We start from the raw sequence: 22,045 nt of genomic DNA on the forward strand, positions 1-22,045 counted from the left end.
AGAGGCCCAACAGGGGAGGAGCGTCCAGTGCTTTGGGTACCCACGCGAGGGGAAGGCGGGGAGGGCCCAGGCTCTGCCCCAGCAGCCCCCCGCCCCTCCAGGGCAGCATGGGGACGCAGACTGGTCCACGTTGACCTCCAGAGCCCACAGGCCGTGACCCAGGCCCTCTACCTCCCACAGCCCCAGTTACCGTGCACTTGCCTTTCTCATGAGTTCGGGCCCCAAATGTACAAACCAACACCCCAAACTTCCCGGCACATCCCAAACGGACCTCCTCACCCGCATCACACCATGGCTTCCCCGGGCCACCCCCCACCCCCCACTACTCGACCCGGACCCTACAGAACTCCAGGGCCACGACCTAAATCTCCCCACCCCCAAAACTGCCCTCAGGGTCCACTCACGCGGCTCAGCTTGTGCTCTGTGCGTGTGCAGGCGTCCATGAAGGTCTGAGCGATGACTGACAGGGAAGCGTCCACCACCTCATGAACATGCACGTCAAAGATGAAATGGGGGTTCTTGAGAATGTTCACCCAGAACCGCAGTGGTAGACTGAGGCAGAGCAACAGGGAGTGAGGGGCTGCCGAGACCCTGGAGCAGGGCAGGCAGCAGCAGGGTGGAGGAGCCCCCACCTGTTGGTCTTCCAGATGTGGATGGTGTCCTCATCCTTAATGTCATGTTTCTCGGCCTGCTCGTCCAGAAAGTCGAAGAAATACTTAACAGCGGGCGGCACTGCATGCCCAGGTGCCAGAACGCTCTGGAAGAAGTTGTCCACAAACTGCTGCAGCGTGCCCTGCGGGGTTGGGGCAGTGTGTGGGGGGGGACTCAGCAGGGAGTGGGCGCTGGACCGTGTGACCGCCCACACGTTGCCCCGCCCACAGCCCCCCCCCCCCCCCCCCCCGCAGCACCCACCTTGACAGAGAGCAGGCGGGTCAAGTATATCTCGGTGATGGCCTTGGTGCGTTCCTTCTCCTTCACGCTGCCCCGCTTGGACTTGCCCTCGTCCACCTCCTCCGCTGGCCGCACCAGGTGCCACACACGGTTCTCCTCCTCCAGGAGGGCATGGCCTGTGGGGAGGTGGCACTGAAGGCCAAGACTGGAGCTCAGTAGCCCCCCGCCCCTCCAGGGCAGCACGGGGTGGGGGGGTGGGGGGGCAGACTGGTCCACGTTGACCTCCAGAGCCCACAAGAGCACAGGCAAAAGGAAGGGACTCACGCTCTCCGGGTAGATCCGGCTGGCTGTCCTCAGGCTGTTGGGAGACTCCCACCGTGGACAGAATGAGAGTGGCTCCATCCCGGACCTGGGGCATGCAGTCATGAGAGCGGGCCCCCGGGTCCCCACCGAGGCTGGGGATGCGGCCCTCCCCCTGCCCAGCCGCCAGCACTCACGTTGTAGTGCATCAGGGTGTTGACCCGCTTCCACCGGCCCTCCCGCTGAGAGGTCAGGTCCAGGTCTGACAGGATCTGGGCTGTGGACCCGGGACGCCACTCTGGGAGGACACAGCCCAGCTCCTGGAACCCAGCCACACCCCACCCGGCTCCCTCTTGCTGTCCCTCCACCCCACCTGCCCACCCAGGGTCCCCAGGGCAGGACCCCGCCCCAGGGCACAGAGCTGGGTACACGAGGACCTTGCTCACCGAGGACCACGCTGTCAGCCTTAGGCCAACGAGAGCAAGGCTGCGTACGGTACACCTGATCGATGATCTTCTCCTTGACCTGGGAGATGGTGTCACAGTTGAGGACCTTTACCGGGACAGCATCGGCGCCTTCGTCCTGAACGATCACGCTCACCGTCTGCCGGGGGACGTGGGGTGAAGAGCCAGTGTGGGGGGCCTCTCTCTTGCCCACCGGTGTGGGAACAGCCTCGGGCACCCCCGTGGTCACACCCTCAGGTGCCCCTAGAGCGGCCTGACCTGGCCTTTCCTCACAAGCCCTGGCTCAGCAGGACAGAGAGCATCACTAGCCACGCGCCACCTCTCGTGTGCACATAGGCTCACCACCAGGCACACCTGGACGCCCCACACAGGGCTGCAGGGGACCCAGGTGCCCGGGAGGCAGGTGACTCGGGACACTCGGAGCCTCTCTGCAGGGACACCTTTGGGGCCCAACACCCACGGAGGGTGCACAACCCCCCCCTGAACTCAGGTGGGCCCGTGCGAGTCTGTGAATGGCATCCAGCGTCTGCTCCTGAGGCGGCCCAGGCCCCCCAGCCGCAGTGCTCACCAGGGGCGCATACTCCACATCATCCCCCAGCAGCCCCGTATCGTTGAGGGTGTATTTGGCCTTCTTCTGCACAGCGTCCACTGGCCCCTTCTCCACCTGATGCTTGATGGCCTTGAAAAGCTTATACAGGGGCTCGCCGGCACTGTCCTGGAGAGCAAAGGGCAGCTCAGCCACGGGTGAGACTGGAGATGCCCCCTGGGCAAGTGGATGTTTGGGGGGAGGTCAGGGAGAGCACCCCCTCACTCCTGCCCCGACCCTGGCCAGGCCGCTTACACCCACCTTGAGGTACTGGTATAGGCAGATAGACATCCAATTGGACAGCATCCTTTCCACCACCGTCTCGGACCTGAAGGTACAAAGAGATGTTTCCTGAGGGTTCCCTTACTGCCCCAGGGCCCAGCCGGCTCCTCCAGGCACCCACACACCCCTATCCAGGCCCTGGGTCCCTGACAGAAAGCCAGGGACGCCACCCCTGCTGTCCCTCTGCTCTCCCTACCTGCACTGGCTACATCTGCTGACAAACTGGATACTGGACTCAGCCGGTGCCACCCCACAACCCTCCACCTCCACCTCCCACCTGGCGCTCCCCCCCCCACACCTGCGCAGCATCGGCTTGGGGTTCTTGGCCACCAGGTACTGGCCCACCTCCCGCCTCTCCCCCCCACACACCTGCGCAGCATCAGCTTGGGGTTCTTGGCCACCACGTACTGCTCCATGAGCTCCAGGAACAGTGTGCGCATGATGTCCGTGTAGTACTCCAGCTTCCCGTGCAGCGCCACCGTCAGCAGGGACGCGAAATAGACCTTGGCGCGGGCTGAGAACTCCCGCTGGCTCTCCAGGGTGTGGATGAACTGCGAGGGCCACCAGCCAGAGACCGCCTGAGCACTTTGGCCCCGGCACCCGCCAACAGCCGAGGCTCCGGCTGTCCCCCTCTCCTCCCCCCCGACCCTGCCCTGCAGCCCTGGCCCCACTCACAGTGACCAGGAAGGACTTGCTGTTTAGCAGGTTGGAGAACTGGTAGAGGGCCTGCTCCACCACTGGGCGCCGCGACTCCGGGATGTCCAGCCTGCCCGTGATCATCACGTCCTTGTCGCCGTCCTTGGAGGGCAGGAAGAAGACGCGGTCGGTGTAGGTCTTGTAGTCCAGCACGGGGATGCCCGCCTCATGCACGTCGTTGGTCTGGTCCTCCATCTCGATCATCAGGTCTGGGGGCGGGGGGGGCACGGTGAGGCGTCCCGGCCACGAGCCGCGGGCCACCCTGCCCACCTCTGCCTCTCCGGATGCAGCCTCTTCCAAGGCCATCCTCCCTGGCCTTCCAGCCCCCAAGAGGTCTCGGCAGCGGGCTCCCAGGGCAGCCCGAGGATCCCGCCGCCCCTAGCAGGTAGCCCTACCTGTGAACTCCTTCTTACAACGGTCCCGCACGCTCTCCTCCAGGCCCTCCAGCTGGGACTTGATCTTCTCGTACTCGCGCTCTGCCTGTTGGCTCTTCCTCCTGGGGGCACAGGGAGGTTCCTGGGACCTGGTGGCCCTGAGCCTGTGTGTTGTGTTGGGTGTGTGGCCAGAGGGGCAGAGGCAGGAGTGGGCGGGGCTCACCAGTAGCAGTAGACGGACACGACGATGACGGCCACCATGGGCACGATGACCAGCGGCAGGATGAGGTTGAGTGGCACATCACTCACCCTCGTGTCATACTCCACACGGCCCAACACCCACTCTCGGGAGCCAAACTTCACCTGTATTGTGGACAGGTGTGGCTTCGCAAGGACCCGCGGCTGCCCAGCCTGCCCTTCTGCCCTCCCTCCATCCCCACCCCTGGCCCAGCCCGGCACCCGGCCAACCCGCACGCACGATGAACTCAGGCAGGTTGTGTGTCGTGTCTCGCTTCTGCCGCCGCTTGGGCGGGGGCTGCACCTCAGGGGGCTCGCAGTACAGGTCCGTCTCGGTCAGCGTCTTCATGATGCAGCGCTCAGCGCCCACGAAGGCCTCGGCCTCGTGAAGCGTCATCGCCTTGTTCAGATTAGTGCCCTGGGGGTTGGTGGGGGGGCAGAGGTCACAGTCACCGGGAGGGCGTCAGGGCTGTGGAGTGAGGGCCGCCTCCCCCGCCGACCCCGGGCTGTGGCCAGTCCTCACCCGGGCATGGATGAGCTTGTTGACCTGCTTCTTGACGCCCCCCGTGAAGTTCTCAAAGGTGGGGTCAGCCACGTACTCAAAGGCACCGGCCTCGGTCCTGAGCAAGGCGCGGTGCCCGTCCATCTGGATGAGCGCCGTGAGATTGTAGGCCTCGGGCTCCTCGGGGACCGCCGGCGACAGGAAGACCACTTTGGAGTCGTTGTGGAACATGTACTCCGTGCCCACAACCTGCAGGCCGAGGCCAGGACGTCAGGCCACGTGGCACAGGCCCCATCCCTACCCTGCACTTCCCGGGGGCCCACGTCAGAGCCGAGTCCCCAGCCAGTACCGGGACTGACCGTCGTGGGCTGCAGAGGTCCGGCCTCCCGCCTCCGCCGCCAGGACTGCAAGGGCTCAGCGATGACCACCATGGCGAATCTCTGGATCAGGCTGAAGCCTTGCCCCGTGACGTTGATGCTACGGCCACCGCTGGGGAGGGGAGGTGGGCAGTGCCTGAGTGGGCACAGCTCGGCGAGCCAGCTCTGGAGGGGGTGCCCTGCAAAGCTGTGCCCCCAGCAGCTCCCCCTCCCCTCTGGGGGGAGGGCAGGGCCCAGAGTCCCTGGACCCAGTGTGCAGTCGGTTACGGGTGCAGGTCTGTGTGAACGAGTGTTTGCTGTGAGGTTGAGCTCAGAGCACATGACCATGGGCACTGCCGCTGCCTGTCAGGAGCGGGGCGGGGTGGGGGGCCGTGGGGCCTGCCCCTCTGGGTTTCTAGGAGGAAGCTGATCTGGGGGCACCCAGACCAGCCCTAAGACATCCTCCAAAGCCTAAGTGGCGGAGAAAGCCTGGGAAGTAGCTGAAAGGGGTAGGGTGTGGTGTGTGTGTTGGGGGGGGTCCCATGGCTGGCGGTGGAAGCGGGGGGCACCATGACCCCACAGGGAGGAGGGAGGGAGGCCGCACCTGACGAAGCTTCGCAGCGGTTCAAAGGCCCGTAGCACTGGATTCTCGCGGTAGGTGAAGACAACACCAGGGCTGGGCACACGGGAGCCCCCGTAGTAAATCTCTAGGGGCAGCTCCCCCAGAGCTGCCTGCGGGCCAGTGACGCACTGCAGCTGGGCCCCAAACTGTGTCCTGGGGGTGGAAATTGCTAATCAGTGAACTCGGCTCCAGGACCAACCCCAGCCCCAGGCCAGTGGGGCAACGGGTCAGGCTGGCTCCATGGCCCTCTCCAGGGCAGACGCCAGGTCACAGCCAGAGAGCCCCAACCCCACCCCCAGGACCAGGGCAGACCACAGATTCACCAGCCTGCAGGTGACACCCACACTTTACAAGGGACGTCATTGAGGGTCACCCGCACGTCTTCCTCAGAGCCTGTGTCTAGGTGGGTGCCATTGATGGTCAGCGTGGTGCCGCCTGCCTGTGGCCCCTGCTTTGGTTCCACACTGAGGGGCTGGGGCTGCTACAAGAGTGACAGGTGCATTCGGGTCAGGGTTGGGGCGGTGGAGACCTGACTGTGCGTCAACTGTTGTCAGAGCTCTGCCCCACCCCATGTCAACACGCAGCCCCCGACGGTCCAGAGGTCAGCAGCAACAGCCACGTCCCACTCACGTCTGTCCCAGACTGCAAGACCCACGCAGGTCCCGGGGCCAGGCGTTACCTGGTAGGTGAACAGGACGTGGGGCGGCGAATGACCAAGCTTCCCATTGACATCCACGACGACACCGGCCGTGATGGGCGTCTTTGCAGCGTCGATAGTGCACACGATCCTGGGAGAGTAACAGACGAGGTGGGACACTCTCGAGCCCCTCCCCACACGTCCATGGCCGTGCAAGTCCCGTCCTCCTCCTCATCCACCTGGTCGCCTGGCCCCCCAGGCCAGGGCAGCACAGGCTTCAGGTCGTCCACTCACCGGGTGGACACAGAGTAGCGCTCTGGCTGAAAGACGCAGTTCTGCTCGGCCACGGTGATCCTCTTGACGTCATCCGCTCTGACCCCCAAATTGGACCCAAGGATAGTGATGCGAATGCCCCCGCCCAGCGGGCCCGTTTCAGGATGGATCTGGAATCGGCAGAGCCCAGCTTGACCCGGCAGCGGGGCCAGGCTGGCGTGCGCGGGGGCCGGGGCCAGGCTGGAGCTCCCCCCTCCCCCCCCTCCCCCGCAGGCACAAGGGCTCACCCTGGTGATGACGGGCGGCGGGCACTCGGAGGTGGCGTTGCTGCACAGAGCCTCGTACACGCACCTGCTCTGCCCGCCACACCACACACACTTGTACACGGGGTCGGCGGCCAGGCACAGGCTGCAGTCGCTCCGGCCAAAGGAACAGTTGTAGAGAGTGACTGTGGGGACAGCAGCCGGTGGTCAGGGGGCTGCCCTGCCCCCCTAGCCCCTCTAGCCCCAGCTGCCCGCTCCCTACCCTGGAGTTTGCTATCCACGTTCTTGCCGTAGGACTTGACGTACAGGTGCAAGGGCAGCGTCTCATTGGCGTCATGGGACAGCTGGGGGAACACGCAGGGACAGGCTGCACTCCCTGAGCCAACCCAAACCCAAGGGTGACCACGAGGGCCCGTGTGGTCCCCTCACAGCCGAGAGGCAGCAGGAAGCTGGAGCCTCAGAGATACAAAGGGTCACTCTGATTGCACGGCGTCGGCAGGGACAGAGACACTCTAAGGCCACACGCGGATGGCTGGCCACCCCCTGTGCACCCCCCACCCCCAGGGCCCTTCCTTGGAATCCAGCAGCCGGGCCCACCTGGGGAGCCGCACCTTTGGTGTCCGAAAGAAGAAGGTTCCTGGTTCCTGTGTGCTCACCGGCTCCTCAAACTTGAGCAGGTCACTACCCACGTACAGAGAGGAACCCTGCAAGGCAGTCTGGTCAGGAACCCCAGACGGGCCCCCCCGCCCTGCCAGCCCCTCCCTGAGCCCAGTGTTCATAGTGCTGGTGCCCTCTCTGTGCCCCACAACCAGCAGTTGGGCGCTCCCTGCCCCACTGAGCCCTCGGCTGCTCCCAACCACGGCCCTGCTCCCTTCTCACCAAGTGACACCCCAGCTCCCCAGCCACTCAGCACCTGAAACTCAAACCTCGCTGTCTCCTGCTCCTGCCTATGTTTCCAAGGCCCACAGGAATGTACCCCCATCCTACTGGACCTCTCCGCCTTCTTCTGTCCCCAAATATATGTACAGCGCCTCCCTCACTGGCTGGGTCCTGAGCCAGGGGAGGCTCGAATGCAGACCAGGCACTTTGACTTTGGTTTTGCAGGAAAAGGGCTCTGAAGAAGCCCCGCAGACACTCTACCAGCCCCCATGGCCCCCGAAGGGCCCCCAGGCCAGCACCCCACAAGCCCCCCTCCACCTTCACTGTGTCCAGGTTCTTGCCCTGGAAGGTCACATCCGTCTCATGGTTCATGGGGATGACCAGCGGGCTGGGGTTCAGGAACTGGGGGCAGCTGTCCTCCTGGAGAGAACAGGGCTGGTCAGGTGCTGCCTGGCTGTGGCTGGGCCACCCAGCTCCCGTGAGGTGCTCACAGCGCCTCACCATGTGGGCGGGGACGATGCCAGCCTCGGGGTTGGGGGAGGCCTCCCGACACTCGTGGTAGCGCAGATCCCACTGGCAGGTCCAGCGGTTGCTTGAGCAGGAGATACACCTGGAGGAGAGGGTGGTGAGGGACGCGGGGCCCCCAGCAGAGGCGGGGCAGGCACACGAGGCCAGTGAGACACTCACGGCAGGTTCTCGGCCAGGCTCATGGCCTCCCGGCAGTCGTAGAAGGGATACAGGTGAGAGGTGAGGAAGATGCTGCCGCGTCTGAAGAGCAGTTGGATGTTTACGGCCACGTGGTCTGTGGATGGCACCCGAGGACGGCATCAGGCAGGGGCCTCAGAGCTCTGGGCCCGGCTGGCACGGTGGGGGCGCGGCGGCCCAGCCAGAAACAGAGGCCGAGGGAGGAGATCCCAGCCTGTGAGCTCGGGGGGGGGGGGGGGGGGGGGGGGGGACCTTGCAGGGGCTGCCCCACTGACGTCGTTTGGGCTCAGCCAGGCCTGCCAGCGTTATCGGATCTCGGCTCCTGGGCCAGCTCCCGGGGCTGGGTCCAAGTTGCTCCCCAGGGGCCTGTGCTGCTGAACCCTCTCTCTGTCCCAACAGGCACTGAGGGCCATGGTTCCTGGCCGACGTCTGGGTCCCTGACATGTCACTGTGTGGCCCCCGCCTTCACTAGCAAGCCATCCTCCGCTGGCCCACACTCAGAGCCCTGCAGCGGGGAGTGGGGGCTGACAGTGCGTGGTCCCCGCGCACACGGCTCAGGAAGCCCAGAATCAGAGCTGCAAGCCTCCCTCTCCATCCTGCACCCCTGGGACTGCAGACCCCCGTGACCCCACGGCACGCAGAAGGGAGCGTGAAGGGCCCACTCTAGTCACCGGACGGGGGCCTCACCTTGGCCAGGCGGTGTGCCAGGGATGCTACTCGGGGAGTTGCATATGATGGCGTCGCCTTCCACACGGGCCGGGTGTGGTGGTGAGTCACCAAAGAGACACAGCAGTTCGTCGTCCTCACTCAGGGCCGGGAGGGGGCTGACAGACAGCTGCACCTGGGGAAAGGACGTGGGCTCACACCAGGATCCCTCCGCCCGCCCAGCCTTGGGGCACCACGGCCCTGTCCTCAGGCGGGAGTACGGTAATACCAGGCTGGCTCTTCATGTTGTCCCCAAGAGCCCCCAGGCCAGTGGAAGCCCCACCTCTGCCCAACACCTACCCCCTATCCCACCCCTACCACGTACCTCGCCCTGGGCCCGGCGGCTCATGTTCTGTGGCTGAGCCCCAGTGATGGCTACGCAGGACTCGTCACGGCTCCACAGCCAGTGGCCGTGCTCCTCAGCCCGTGGGCACTCGGCCCTCCTGGTGCATCTACAGGGACGGGGGGGGGGGGGGCCTCAGTCCTGGTACCAGCCAGCCACACCCCATGCCCCCAGCGCAGGGCTGAGACTCCTGGTCTCCCGGGCACTCACCGGCCCTCGACGACACACCAGCCGCAGTAGGGGTCCTGGGAGCTGTGGCACTGTGTGCAGGTCGTGTAGCTCAGACACTCCTGCACGGGAAGCCGGAACACCTGGGCCAGCAGGGCAGTGAGGGGGACTACTGCAGTCACAGGTGACCGGCCAGCAGCCACAAGCACCTGTCTCTTGGGCCCTGGACTTTCCTGGGACCACAGGCTTGATCCCACCCTTATCTTTGAGCCTAAAAGCCTGATACTAACTCAAGGCTCACCGACAAGCGTCCAGGAACAGCTGCCCTCCAGACTCTGAATGACCCTGTCCAGTGGCTACAGCTGGCCCAGGTGATGCAGAGTCCAGGAAACCAGGGGGATCCAAGCTATGGAGCCTCCCTATGCCAGTTCAGGCCCTTTAACTCCGCATCCCGAGAGAGGCACCTGGCCAACCTCGGTGCTCCCGAAGGGCTCTTCTTATACTGCGGGCCCGGCCCATGTCCCCTGCCGCCCAAGCTCACAGGGCTGCACGGGGTCCCTTGCCACCCTGCCCACCCTTGGAGGAGGCCCACTCAGAGCACCGACTTGTCCCTTCCATCAGAATGGGGCCAGGGCAGGGCCGCAGACAGGGAAGGCACCGGAGAGACACGGGATCAGGATGCTGCCAGGAGCCCTTCCCGCCCCCCTCCGCACCTCCCTCCACACCGCCTGTCCCAAGGGCCCGGACCAGCAAGGGCCCTTCCCTAGGGGCTCCACAGGCCCACCTTGTCCTGGGTCAGAGCATAAAGACTGGCCAGGTCTGCAGACAGCACCAGGTCCCGCTGGATCCTCTTATTGATCTCCACGAGGATGGAGCCGTACTCCGCGGAGCTGCCGTCCGGGGCAAGGTACACCTGTGGGCACGAGGGCAGGTGCATGAAGATGGGGGGCCGTGTGCAGACGGCCCCCGCCAGAAGCTGCCCTACCGCAGCCCCAGGCCCCACCTTGAGGACCCGGCCATCTGAGGTGCCCAGGAAGGCAACAGTGTGGCCGTTCTCCGCGGTCACCATCACGGCTGTCAGGTTCAGGCCTCCACGCTGCAGCACGGCTGTGGCTGTGAGTCCGTCTCTGCTGCCCAGCGGGTAAGGCAGGTGCTCAGAGCCACACGGGAAGCTCTCACTGGCGCCCTGTGGACCACAGCGTCAGCGCTGGGCACAGACCCCCTCGCGCTGGAGGCCTCTCCCTGCGAGGGCTCCCAGCACATGTGCCCTACCCCCCCCCAGGAACAAGCGCCATGCCAGCAGGGACGTGTCACTGCCGCACGCCCCTGACACCCAGCACAGGCCTGGCAGGGGACGGAGCGAGTGATCAGACACGTGGAAGAAAAAGGCGGCACCCGACCAGAGCGACGCCTCGCACCCTCACGAGCTGGCGGGACACGGACACACTGACAAGCCCCACATACCAGCCCGTGGCCTCCACACTGGATCTCGCCGTGGAAGGGCTTGTAGAAGGTGTCACGGCCCGCCTCCCGGGTGCCCGTGTAGCAGGCGTTGCGGCTGGCCTCCATCTTGGCGTGCACCTCGTCCAGGGGGAACAGGCAGAGGCCCGCACGGGGTCCCCCGCCGCTCCGGCCGTCCCTGCTGAAGACCGCGTACAGCACTCTGCCGGCGCTCGGCACACCCACGGAGGCTGCCAAGCAGGTGCCGAAGGCCGGGGCCTGGGGGTCGGCGGGGTCAAGGCACCGCAGGTCTGTCTCCAGGTAGGAGTAGTAGAAGGGGTCTTGCTTGCACATGCGCGCCAGCAGCGTGCGGTTGCGGGGCGGGTGCTTGTCCTGCTGGTTGAAGACGAAGAAAACGTAGAGGCCGTCCTCGAAGGCGGCCACGAACTGCTGCGTGTTGGTGGACAGGTAGCCAGCCTTGTAGGTGGCGTGGTCCGTGTAGGCCTCGAAGGCCTCCCTGCCCTCCGTCCGGTCCAGCAGGCGGGTGCTCACGATGATACCGTTGTCATGGGGCCCGTTGCCCTTGCCCACGAACAGGACCCTCTCGCCACCGGGGCTCGTGGCACTCACCAGCCCCACCGTGGCCACGCTCTCGTCGTTGCTGGCCACGAAGGACTTCTCGCCGCTACCATCCTCGTAGAAGAGACGCACAGAGATGTTGCTCAGAGCACGCAGGGCGCAGATGCCCTTGAAGAGGCTGCCGCACTCGATGAGGCGCTTCCCGGGAGGGTCGAGCAGCAGCAGCTGGTTGACGTTGTCGGTCAGCACGGCCTCGTGGCACTGGCTCGCCTCGATGGGGGGCGTACACTTCTTGTTGTCCAGGGCCGGGCCCGTGGCCGCCTGCTGCTCCAGCTGGAGTCTGGCACTCAGCTGGTAGAGCGCGTTCACCGCCCCCACATACACCACGCCCGAGGCCTCGTCCACAACCAGGTGGTTCAGCTCCGTCTCGCTTCGGAAGAAGTCCAGCTTCCGGGGCCGCAGGCCCGCACTTGTGCCCACGAGGCCCAGGAGGGCCAGGGCCCAGAGCTGCAGAGACATCGCCCCCGGCACCCTGTGGGAAGAGACAAGGGTCAGGGGAGCCCCAGCCCGGAGGATCCACCTGCGCACAGGAAGCCCCCGCTTCACGGGCCCCTCCAGATCCCGCCCGAATAAGCGGAACACAGGCCAGAGAGAGTCAGGGCTGTGCAGCATACCCCGAGAGCGCCCGGTCGCTTCTCTGCCTTCCGTGTGTCTGGGCAGGCACGCCCGCCCGCCTCCTCTCAAAGGAGACGGTCTCCCGGACCGTCTCAAGAGTTTCCCCTATAACGCAAACTAACGAGCAGGGTCTAGCCACCAGCACTGTGTGCTACGGGCAGGGTGAGGCAGCCCCTGCACGACTGTGCCCCGACCTCCACCTCCAGGTTCTCAAAGCACCCCCCAGGAAGTCTCTCAGGCCCTCACGCACGTGCCCTCCCCCAACCCGAGGACCCCAGAGCTCCAGGCCACGAGCCCTGCCAAGTGCTGCACACGGGCATCTGACAGCAAATAAGGAGAAAAGGAGCTGGAACCAGCTGTGATCAATGAAGGCACACACTTTTTTTTAAGTTTATTGTTTTTTCAGTCATCTCTACACCCAGCGTGAGGCTCAAATACACACAGACCGAGTCGCACAGTCTTCCGAATGAGCCAGCCTGGCACACGCTTATCCGCATTTGCCCACCCCGGCCTCCCCACCCACCTCCCCTCCAGAACCAGCAGAGGCGCCAGCCACACTCCACCCACCCTGCCCATGCCCTCCCGGGGACAGACACACTCAGAGACCCTGGGATGAATTTCCAGACACCACCAGCTCTCCGAGGTGGGGACACTTGGAGGTGGCAGTGGGGTGTGTACTGCCCTCACGGCCAGGGCAGGCCGAGTCGGTGCGCAGGTGTCTCTGAGCACGTTCCTGCACGTACACAGGCCTGTGCCCCCGTCCACGTGTAGAAGTGTCCCCAGATTAGGGGACCTAGAACGCACATGGTTCTCCCTCCCCACCTCAGGGACACAGGGATCTCGGGGAAACTCAAGCCCCTCTGCCTCTAGGCCTCTTCCATGTTGGGAGAGTCCCATATGCCCCACCCTGGAGACCCTGCTCTACCCTGGTCAGAATCCCCTGTACCACCCTCTGCCGGCTCCCTCACAAACTGCCCTCTCTGGATGCATGCTGGAGCCCTTGGTCTCGAATCCACTGGAACCTTCCCTGAGGGCACCTGTGCCTGGCATGACATTTAGAGCAGTCCTGCCCATGCCACATGCGTTGAGTGGAGCCAGACCCAGATGGCGGAAGGCAATGAGGGGCCCAGGCCCCCCATCTCCCAGACGCCCATACAGCCTACTCCGGCACGGTCCCAGACACCCGTACCGCCTACCCCTGCATGAGGGGCCCAGTCTACCCCTGCACAGGCAAAGCTGGCTGCTCTTACACAACACACACCTGGATATGCTGGTACTCCTCTGAGAAACAATGACTTTTCCAACACCCTGACTTGCCCTGTGTCCTGTCCATCTCTTCCAAGAAGGCAGAAAGGGATCTGCTCTGGTCCTTGGCCAGGGGAGACATGGCTCTGGAGCACTGACTTTGCGCAAAGCTGTGCTTACTAGAATAAGTTGGCTTTTTCGCATGGAACCCGTGATTCTTCCATCAAGCTAACTTCCTTCTCTGCTTGGGCCACTAGGAAAACCCTGACCAGGCTGTGGCTGCTCTCCATCCCCCCTGCAACCCTCTGTTCTGAGTAACCGCAGCCTTCCTCAAACGTCTTGAGGAAGTAAAACCAAGAAGCAACCGACTGACAAAACCGTCTCTCCCTCAGAATCACTGCAAGGCTTGGGAAGACACCACCTCTCTGGGGCAGTCACTGCCTCTGAGAACCCCCACCTAATACTGGCAAGGGAGGTTCTCGCCTGGCCCCTGGCGACCCCAGATGCCCTCCTCACCAGCCACCGGAAGAGAAAACACCCACAGGTGAGCTGGAGGGGGTCCACAGGGGGAGACTGCAGGGACTTAGGAACCGGCCCCTGGTTGCTGGGGGCAGAAGGCTGGGTAGTACCAGGGAGAGGTGAAGGTGGTCCAGGGCAGGGCTGTAGAAGAGCCAGGGTGACCCCTGATAAGGGTAGCTAGATTGGGGAGACTTTAGTCAGTTAGGATGTCACAAGCCCCTGAGGTCATCCCACTGAATGGCAGGGGGTCCCCCCCATCACAGACTCCTCTCTGGTCTCAGCTGCCCATCTGTGGGGAGAGGAGATCAGGGTTTGGGAGATGTCCCGGACTCTGAGACCACACAGACCCAGGCGCACCAAGAGGCCCTGAACGCTTGGGCACCAGCTGGCACGGTCACTGCCGCTGGTCCCTCCCTCCCTCCCCGGGAAGGAAAGGGCCTGGGCTGGAGGACCCGCCCCCTCACCCCTCCCCCGCCCCCACGCTTAGGGCCCAGTCTGGGCTCAAAGTCCACTCAGTGGCGCCGGCTAGGGCGCGGGCCAGGGTGAGGGCCAGGGCCAGGGCGAGGGTGAGGGCGAGGGCGGACTTCCTAGCCCCTCAGTCTCGTTGCCAGGCTGGCCCTCCCCCACCTGGCTCCCTGCTCACCCGGAGTCCCGGAGCCGCTGCTGCTGCTGCTGCGACCCCAGCCCCCTGGCCCCGCTTGGCTCCCACCGCCGCCTGCCGGAGCCCGGAATGAATGGAATGTTCCCGGGGCCCAGGGAGGGACTGCGGGCGGGCGGGGGTGGGGCGTGGGGGCGGGCCCGGAGCCCAGGCCACCCTGGCAGCAGTCCGGATGGATCGCCCCACGTGGACCCAAGGAGCCCAGGGCCCCTCTACTGGTCTGGACCAGGGCTTGAACACTTAGCTGACCAAGTGGGGGAGCTCTGGGGCACCCCTGTTGTAAGAAAGCTTGACTCAAACCCCAGCCCCTCCCTCAGCCCTGCTAACTCACAGCCTTGGGGGGACCCAAGAGGCAGAGGGGTCACAGTGCACAAAAAGAATGCTCCGGTCTCTCTCTGGTTCACATCCATTTGACTAGTCCATTAGGGCAGGAGCCCAGCGCTGCCCTCTGCTCCAGGGCCCTGCCAGGTCTGGGACACCGTACCTGCTCAGTAGCACTGTGAGTCACCAAGGAGAGCTGGGCCAGACCCAGGCTCCCTGCCCCAGGACCCCTCTGGGTGGTGGGCAAAGTGAGGCTTAAATCCCAGGGCTGCAAACTTACCCCCCACCCATACCAAGCCCAGGTCACCTGGGGTGGTAGGAGGGACTTGGGTCACACTCCAGAGGCCGCAGCTCCCCTCCATTTCCCGGCCAAACAAAGCCTCAGGTGACCTGCCAGGCCAGGTCCCGGAGCAAAGGGTGACCCACCTGACCAGGGAGCTCAGGCCACTGTTGAGGAGGCGCCAGGCACAGCCAGCAAAGCTTCCTGTGGCTAGTGTTCCTGGAACGGGCGCTTCCTGTTTTGCAGAGAGCCCCAGGACCCCTGGCTCACCGGGGCTGCCGGGGATTTCCTCAAGGGCATCAGACGGCCTCCTTCCTGGCTAGGGTCCAGAGGTGCACTTCCAAAAAGTTGCACAAACTCTGGCCTGTTGTTGGCCCAGAAAATGTCTGGACGGGCACTCCTCCCCCAAGCCCAAATTCCCAGCCTTAGTGTTCAGAACCCAGCCCCCTGCCAGTCTCACTGAAGAGCCCACCCTCCCAAGGAAAGCTTGATCTCAGAGAACTGGGGCGGGGGGGGGGGGGGGGGCGGGAATGTGTGCTGGCAGTGGCCCCCACGGGCAGGACACTTGGGTCTGCGCAGATGTGTGCACACTGGGCTCAGCCAGACCGGGGCCTCAAGGTCACCCCCCCCACACCCCGCCCCGTGGTCAGTAGAAAGCGCGTCTAACCCCATTGCCTTCCCCAGGTGGGGCCCAGCCCCCACTCACCGAGGCTCCCGTAGTCCAGCTCAGTGTCTGCTCTGGGCCAGCATCAAGATTCTCTAGGAAGCAAAGGAGCAACAGTGGTCTCACCACAAGCCTGGCCCGGCTGCACCAGTTTCCTCTGCTCCGTGTCTGGGGGGCGGGGAGCGGCTCAAGGGGTCCCATCTGGCCCTTGCTATCCTGGCGCAGGAGACCCCCAACCTTCTCTGCTTCCTCCACCCTGCTCCCAGCACACCCGGCCCTCAGATGCCAGCCTCCAGGCCCCCAGTGCATAAACACCCATTTGGTCGTCCCAGAATACAAGCCTGACACATCCCTCTCTCTGTTCAAAAGAAGCTGGGGAAAACAGGGGCAGGGAACAGCTTTCTTTCATTAGAAGTCTGTCGGTATCATCTGCCTTTTTTTTTTTGCCTTTTTAAAACTAGGTACGTATATTACCTTGATTAAAATATAAATTACTTTCTGAAAAATGAGCATACCCACTTACTACGAATTAGTAGACTACAAATTCTACTTACTAGCTGTGTGACTTTGGTCAATCACTTCCCTTTGCCTCATTTCCTCACCTGTAAAATGGAGTCAGTGAACTCGCCCGGGAGTTTGTAAGGGCCAAATGATTCATTCATGAAAACCCTGGGCAGACCAGTTACTGTAGCACTCAGCAGTGCTACTGCCTCCTACCACCTTGGATAAATAGCCACGTGTGTCCACGGGGGAGACATGTTCAAGGATACTTCTCAGCATGGTTGATTACCAAGAAAATGTGGCAACCACCCAGCATCCAACCAGAGGACCCCCAAAAAACAACCATGCTGAATCCCACGGAGCCCAGACAGGACAGTGATGGCTGTGGCACAGGACTCCAGGTGCCTTCACGGGTGTGTATACGGGTGTGGGGTTAACTGCTGAGTTCTAGAAGCCTTCGTTCAAACTGAAAATAGGGGCACCTGGGTGGCTCTGTCGGTCAAGCATCCAACTCTTGGTTTCAACTCAGATCATGATCTCCTGGTTCGTGGGACTGAGCCCCATATCAGGCTCCTCACTGACAGCACAGAGCCTGCTTGGGATTCTCTCCCTCTCTCTCTCAAAATAAATAAATAAACTTAAAAAAGAAACCTGAAAACAGTAGTGAGGCCTGGGGGCAGGAAGGAGGGAATTGGGATAGCAAAGTAACTTCCTTTGCCAATTTTTGAAAAATTTTTACAAGAATATATTTGCATATCGTCTAAATAAAAAGAGGTATGTACCTAATAATAATGAGTGCCGCCCCCCAGCTCACCCCCTGCAGCTCCACTCTACCTTAGGATATGGCTTTCTGGGTCAACCGTCTCTCCTGGCCAATCCCCGCCGTGCGCCCCCCCCCCCCCCCATCCAAGGTTCAGCCACTCCTGCTTGGCCCTTTGGCTCCCAAACTGGCTGCCCGCCTCCCCCAGCACTGTGCCTTCAGCACCTGCTCCATAAGGACTAGCCCCCCCCCCCCCCCCCATCTACCTGCATCCTGGAGGACAAGACCCAGGGCGGGACCTACGGCAGGCCCAAGGGGAACTGGCAGGGGCAGGGAGGGCAAGGGCTGCAGGCGCTTGGGCAGAGGGTCCCCCAGCCCCTGGCTGAGGGGCTCGGGGCTCTGGGCACAGGGATGAGGGATGTCCTTTTGCCACAGGCCCCAAAGGCAGCCTTTGTGTAAGGAGCAAAGGCCACTCCACAGACCAATGTAGGGGCCAAACCACAGGGCGTCAGCACCATGCAGTCTCATGAGAAAGCTGGGGCGAGCCTGGACCGGAGGCCGTGGTCGGCACAGGTGCAAACCACACTGGGGCCCACAGCACACAGATGTAGTTCATGCCGACCTGCCACCTTGAAGGGACAGCATGCCAGCCTCCAGGTGCCCCATGCCTGTTCCCTCCCCTAGCACGGTGTGCCCTGGAGTCCCCGGCCCCCAGGCAGGGTGTGTGTGCATGTGTGTGTGTGTGTGTCTGTCTGTCTGTGTGCTGCAGGCAAAGCCAAGGGAGGCTGGTCTCTTCCAAGGGACACCTTCTTCCTGGGCCCACACAGGCACACAACCCCCTCCAGAGACCTGTCCCGAGTGACCCACTGATGATGCTGGGTCCTCCTCTCACACCGGCCCAGAGGCAACCCAGTGACTTCTCCCCCCAACATCCGGCTCCTCCAGCCAAAACTTCTTGCACAATGAAACCTGGACCCCTCGCCTTCCTCAGACACCCGGGCCTGGGGCCCATCCTAACTCGAGGTCAGCTCTCTCGACTACCCAATCCTGCTCCAGTCTCTTCCAGCCTTCTTCCATCCACTCTTCCATTCCACTCTTCTTGTCCATCCTTCCCCCAAAGCCTCCTGCTCTCAGGAGGGAGCACCCACGGGCCACTGAGGCTGTGGCCAGCCCTCCACCACAGTCACACACGCCAAACACTGCTGCACAGAGGGGCCTCAAGGGCAGAACTCTGGAGCCAGACTTCTGGGTTCAAACCCCAGCTCTGTCGATTTCCGCTTAGGTTGTGTGGGTTGTTCACAAAGCCACACGGTGCCTCAGTGTCCCCATGTGGAATGGGAGTAATAACAGCATCGATCTCCGTGAGCTGCCACGAAGTGTAACCATGTTCACGTGTGGAAATCCTCACGTGTGTGTGTACAGCGAAGGGGGTTGATGTCACCCTGTCCCTGCTCTGCTGTCCCACACCCCACCCAGAAAACTCCTACCCCTCCTTCAGACTCTTGAGACACCCACCCTGACCCTGCAGGTCACTCACTCATCCCTAAGGTCTATGGGTCTCCATTGATGGACCTTCCCTGAGCAAATCTGAGCACAGGAGCTGGCCAGGTAGGCACCTGTGGGCCTGAGCCCAGGGAACCGGGCAGGCGGAGGCAACCCAGAGTGGCGGGCTGAAAACACAGATGCCCTAAGGGGCAGGAGACAGGCGCTGCCCAGGGAGCCCCCCACCTGTCCTCCACACCTCAGCCTGAGTGGGAAGCAGTGGTCCCCTCCCAGTAGGGTCCCTGTACTGTCTGTCTTCAGGCTCCAGCTTCCTCTAACCCAGGGCCACCAGGCCCCTGGCAGGGACAGAAATGCACCCCCACCGAGGAAGGGCAGAGGCCTGGCTCCAGACTAGGCCCGGGAGCTGGGGCCTCTCTGTCCCTTCCCCTCCCCCCCCCCCCCCCCCCCACCGTAGGGAAGCCTCTGCCTGGGGTATGCGCCAGAGGTGGGGGTTCTTTCCAGGTCGCTATTCTCTAGTAAATACAGACTGAGAGATCTCTTAATGCTAAAATCAAACCAATAACAAGCATCCGGGCCGGTGAAGTGGGGTCCAGCGTGGGGGCTGTCTTCGGCCAGGCCAGCCAGCCTGTAGTTCAGGAAGAGAACCCGGATGGGGCTGGGAAGGGACAAGGGGGCAGAAGAGGTGCCCAGGGACCAAGACGAGGACTAAGGTGCAGGCAGACACAGAAAAAGGGATGATTCGGGGGAAGGCGCAGGGCCAGGTGGGGACAGACGCGGCTCACCCCACCCCAGCGACCGTGAGCGGAGGCCCCTGGCAGCCCCCCCACCTTGGGCGGGGAGCCAGCCTCCAGGCGGCCAGGCGCCACGTGAGAAGCCAGGGAGTCGCCCCTCCCCCGCCGGGCAGCTGGCAGCCAGGGGACCGGGCCTCAACTCTCCCGACGAAAATGCAAATCTGCAATTAGCCGGGAGCGTTAAACAAATCAGAGGAAACAAAACAGGCCGAAACGCCGGCAAATCGCCGGCAAATCCGAGCCTCGGCTGTTTTCAAAACAAGCGCGAGGGAGGGGCGCGATTGGGGGGGGGAGGGGGGCGCTCCTGCCCGGGAGGGGTCGGTTCCACTCGGTCCCGCGCGCCCAGCCCCCCCCCCCCCCGCCTTGGTGACCCGGGTCAGAGTTCCGCTGGGGGGTGGGGGCCGCCCCGGCCGCGTTCCCGCGGGACCCAGCCGGGTGCAGAGAGCGGAGGGCGCGGGGCGGGTACCCGGGGACGCGGCGGAGGACGAGCCGGGCCCCGGTGCCGGCCAGGGGCGACCTCGGCGCCGCCCCCCCCGCCCCACGCGCCTCACCGGGGACCCCAAGGCGCGCCGGCGGGTCGGAGCCCTACCTCCAGTAACAATGACAGCGGCGGCGGTCACGTGGGCACAGGGAACCGTCGCCACCGAGCGCTCACCTGGCGCCAGGCTCGGCCCCGCGCTCGACTGCCCATTACCTGCCTTAGTCCTCCGGGCCCAGCGGGTCGGTCCCGGGGCTCGGCCACCCCCTTCGCTGCCGGCCGGCCACGCACCACCTGGGCCCCAGCGGCAGCTGGCATGACCCCGACCCCGCCGAAGGCTGAGCTCTCCCAACACAAGCACCTAGGGCAGGGGTGGGGCGGGGCGGGGCCCTAGGGACAGATTGACGTCGCAGCCTGAGACTTGCGTCAGCGCCACCAGAGCCTCCCACAGGACCCCTGCTCCCCCAGGTCCCTCCCACCTGCCTAGACTGTGGGGCCAGGTTGCCCAAACCCGTCCTCGGCCTCGTTGGGGGGACTAGTTAGCATCCTGAAGTCTGGACTCTGGGTCCCAGCATGAAGTCAGCCCGGGCTGGTGGCAGTGAGCAGTCACAGGCCCCAAACTCAATCTAAGGAGAGTGTGCCCAGGGAAACCCCAGCCCCTTGTGACCCCACAGTGCTCCCCCGCAAGCCTCCCACTCAAGCTTCTGATGCTGTGTCCACCTGAGTGCACGCAAGTCTTCTCTCAGCAACTCCGCCTGAGACCTGAGGTCACTGTCACCAGGGTATCTGCATCTAGCCCTCGCCCTCAGGTGCCTCATGAGCTGGCCCAACCAAGCCCGGGAGTGTGTGCTCCAGCCCCTCCCTGTCTGCCTCTTGTGGGTGCCCACGTACACCAGGGTCCACATGCTACTGGCAATCAGGCCACTGTTCCGTCCCACTCATTGCCTAACCCTGGGGGGGCGCCTGGGGGGCTCAGTCGGCTAAGCTGAGTTGGACTCTTGATTTCGGCTCCAGTCACGATCTCACAGTTCTGAGTTTGAGCCCCATATCATATCGGGCTCTGTGCTGACAGCATGGAGCCTGCATGGGATTCTCTCTCTCTCTGCCTCTCAAAAGAAAGAAAGAAAAGAAAGGAAGGAAGGAAGGAAGGAAGGAAGGAAGGAAGGAAGGAAGGAAGGAAGGAAGGGAGGGAGGGAGGGAGGGAGGGAGGGAAAGAAATGGCTGAGAACACAGGAAAATAAATTATCCTGCAGGGACCCTGCCTGCAGGCAGTGGCCTCCTGGGACAGAGGTAGGATTTGTTAGGTTCTGATGCTGGCCACCCGCTGCCCCCACCGCTGCTGTAAGACCTGTCCCTTCCACCCTAACCACCCCTCCTGGGTCCTATCCGCCACTGTGTCACACCAGGACGTGCTTGAGCCCCACACAGGTCTCCTCACTCTGGCCTCACCCCCAGGTTCCTCCTCTGCACAGCAGTTCTGCATCAGAACGCTCCACAGCTCAACACCCTCCACTCACATCCCTGTGCTCCTGGGAAACCCCAACCTGGGCCCACTGGCCTGTCCCATCTGCTCAGCCCAAAGCCCCTGACAGCTTCCTGTGTGCCGGGGACCCAGGAATGAGTCGGCACAGTGGCCTCAGTCAATACTTAAATAGATGACAAGGATGGGCCTGGCCCTTAGGTCCTGAGATAACCTCCCCAGTGGGTAGCCTATGGTCTAATTGAGGGAGACGACGCGGGGGTGAGAGATGGGCAGGGGCCAGCTGAGGGTGCAGGGCCTCCAGCCACCACCCAGGTAAGAGCAGTTCAGACAGCTGCGGAAGGGGCCCCTGTAGCTGAGTCCCCGAGCCCCCACATCCAAGCTAGGAGAGGCTAAGGGCAGTCCTGTGGGCACTTGGGCCTCAGTGGCATGCGTGAACCACTGGTTCTCATGTTTGGCCTCCCTGCACACCAGCACCTCCCTGCCTGCCTGCCTCACCATCTCCCCTCTGCAGGCTCACCTCACAGCTGACTGGATGCTGCAGGCCACGACAGCCTGAGGCTCACGGCAGCTGCACATGGCCCAGGACCAGCCCCCACCCAGAGCCCCCTTCCTGGGCCTCGTGCAGGAGGCGGGAGTGGGCGTGGGGGGCGGACGGGTGAGGGCCTGAGCAAGTGAGGAGCAAGCAAGGCCTATAATCTCCCCATCAGTCTGTCAGCGCCTCGGCGGTCACCCCAGCCCCGCCTCCTCTATCACTACGGAACCCCACAATTAGCCTGGGGCACTGTGCCAAGCCGGCAAACCAGCCACCGCTCACACACGTGACCACACATGTGCAGGCACACACGTCTGTGATGCCAGCAGGGGT

General features: G+C 63.6%; 1 protein-coding gene across 6 annotated transcripts in view; it reads right to left on the reverse strand.

Moving 5' to 3' along the window:
- PLXNB2 (plexin B2) overlaps positions 1 to 22,045 on the reverse strand; it is a 28,667-nt gene that overhangs the window by 1,757 nt on the left and 4,865 nt on the right. Inside the window, exons 2-34 of one of the 6 annotated variants that reach the window (XM_053199590.1) lie at positions 15,707 to 15,759; positions 15,147 to 15,235; positions 10,748 to 11,834; positions 10,287 to 10,469; positions 10,068 to 10,196; positions 9,326 to 9,426; positions 9,098 to 9,224; positions 8,755 to 8,908; positions 8,050 to 8,164; positions 7,864 to 7,972; positions 7,681 to 7,782; positions 7,095 to 7,187; positions 6,746 to 6,827; positions 6,508 to 6,668; positions 6,242 to 6,390; positions 5,990 to 6,098; positions 5,655 to 5,791; positions 5,293 to 5,463; positions 4,692 to 4,821; positions 4,354 to 4,581; positions 4,072 to 4,248; positions 3,817 to 3,956; positions 3,615 to 3,715; positions 3,199 to 3,428; positions 2,893 to 3,074; positions 2,503 to 2,569; positions 2,224 to 2,370; positions 1,638 to 1,794; positions 1,389 to 1,489; positions 1,216 to 1,300; positions 913 to 1,067; positions 633 to 793; positions 405 to 552 (exon numbers count right to left, since the gene is read on the reverse strand). In XM_053199590.1, coding sequence (XP_053055565.1) covers positions 405 to 552; positions 633 to 793; positions 913 to 1,067; positions 1,216 to 1,300; positions 1,389 to 1,489; positions 1,638 to 1,794; positions 2,224 to 2,370; positions 2,503 to 2,569; positions 2,893 to 3,074; positions 3,199 to 3,428; positions 3,615 to 3,715; positions 3,817 to 3,956; positions 4,072 to 4,248; positions 4,354 to 4,581; positions 4,692 to 4,821; positions 5,293 to 5,463; positions 5,655 to 5,791; positions 5,990 to 6,098; positions 6,242 to 6,390; positions 6,508 to 6,668; positions 6,746 to 6,827; positions 7,095 to 7,187; positions 7,681 to 7,782; positions 7,864 to 7,972; positions 8,050 to 8,164; positions 8,755 to 8,908; positions 9,098 to 9,224; positions 9,326 to 9,426; positions 10,068 to 10,196; positions 10,287 to 10,469; positions 10,748 to 11,821 — 5,205 coding nt within the window. In that variant the 5' untranslated portion in view covers positions 11,822 to 11,834; positions 15,147 to 15,235; positions 15,707 to 15,759. Of the gene's footprint in view, positions 1 to 404; positions 553 to 632; positions 794 to 912; positions 1,068 to 1,215; positions 1,301 to 1,388; positions 1,490 to 1,637; positions 1,795 to 2,223; positions 2,371 to 2,502; positions 2,570 to 2,892; positions 3,075 to 3,198; positions 3,429 to 3,614; positions 3,716 to 3,816; positions 3,957 to 4,071; positions 4,249 to 4,353; positions 4,582 to 4,691; positions 4,822 to 5,292; positions 5,464 to 5,654; positions 5,792 to 5,989; positions 6,099 to 6,241; positions 6,391 to 6,507; positions 6,669 to 6,745; positions 6,828 to 7,094; positions 7,188 to 7,680; positions 7,783 to 7,863; positions 7,973 to 8,049; positions 8,165 to 8,754; positions 8,909 to 9,097; positions 9,225 to 9,325; positions 9,427 to 10,067; positions 10,197 to 10,286; positions 10,470 to 10,747; positions 11,835 to 14,384; positions 14,523 to 15,146; positions 15,236 to 15,706; positions 15,760 to 19,913; positions 20,076 to 22,045 lie in introns of those variants that run through there. The other 5 variants (XM_053199587.1, XM_053199586.1, XM_053199585.1 and 2 more) reach the window with 5 other exon arrangements.

The sequence above is a fragment of the Acinonyx jubatus genome, chromosome B4, assembly GCF_027475565.1.
Source record: "Acinonyx jubatus isolate Ajub_Pintada_27869175 chromosome B4, VMU_Ajub_asm_v1.0, whole genome shotgun sequence".
In the NCBI taxonomy this organism is placed as follows: Eukaryota; Metazoa; Chordata; class Mammalia; order Carnivora; family Felidae; genus Acinonyx; species Acinonyx jubatus.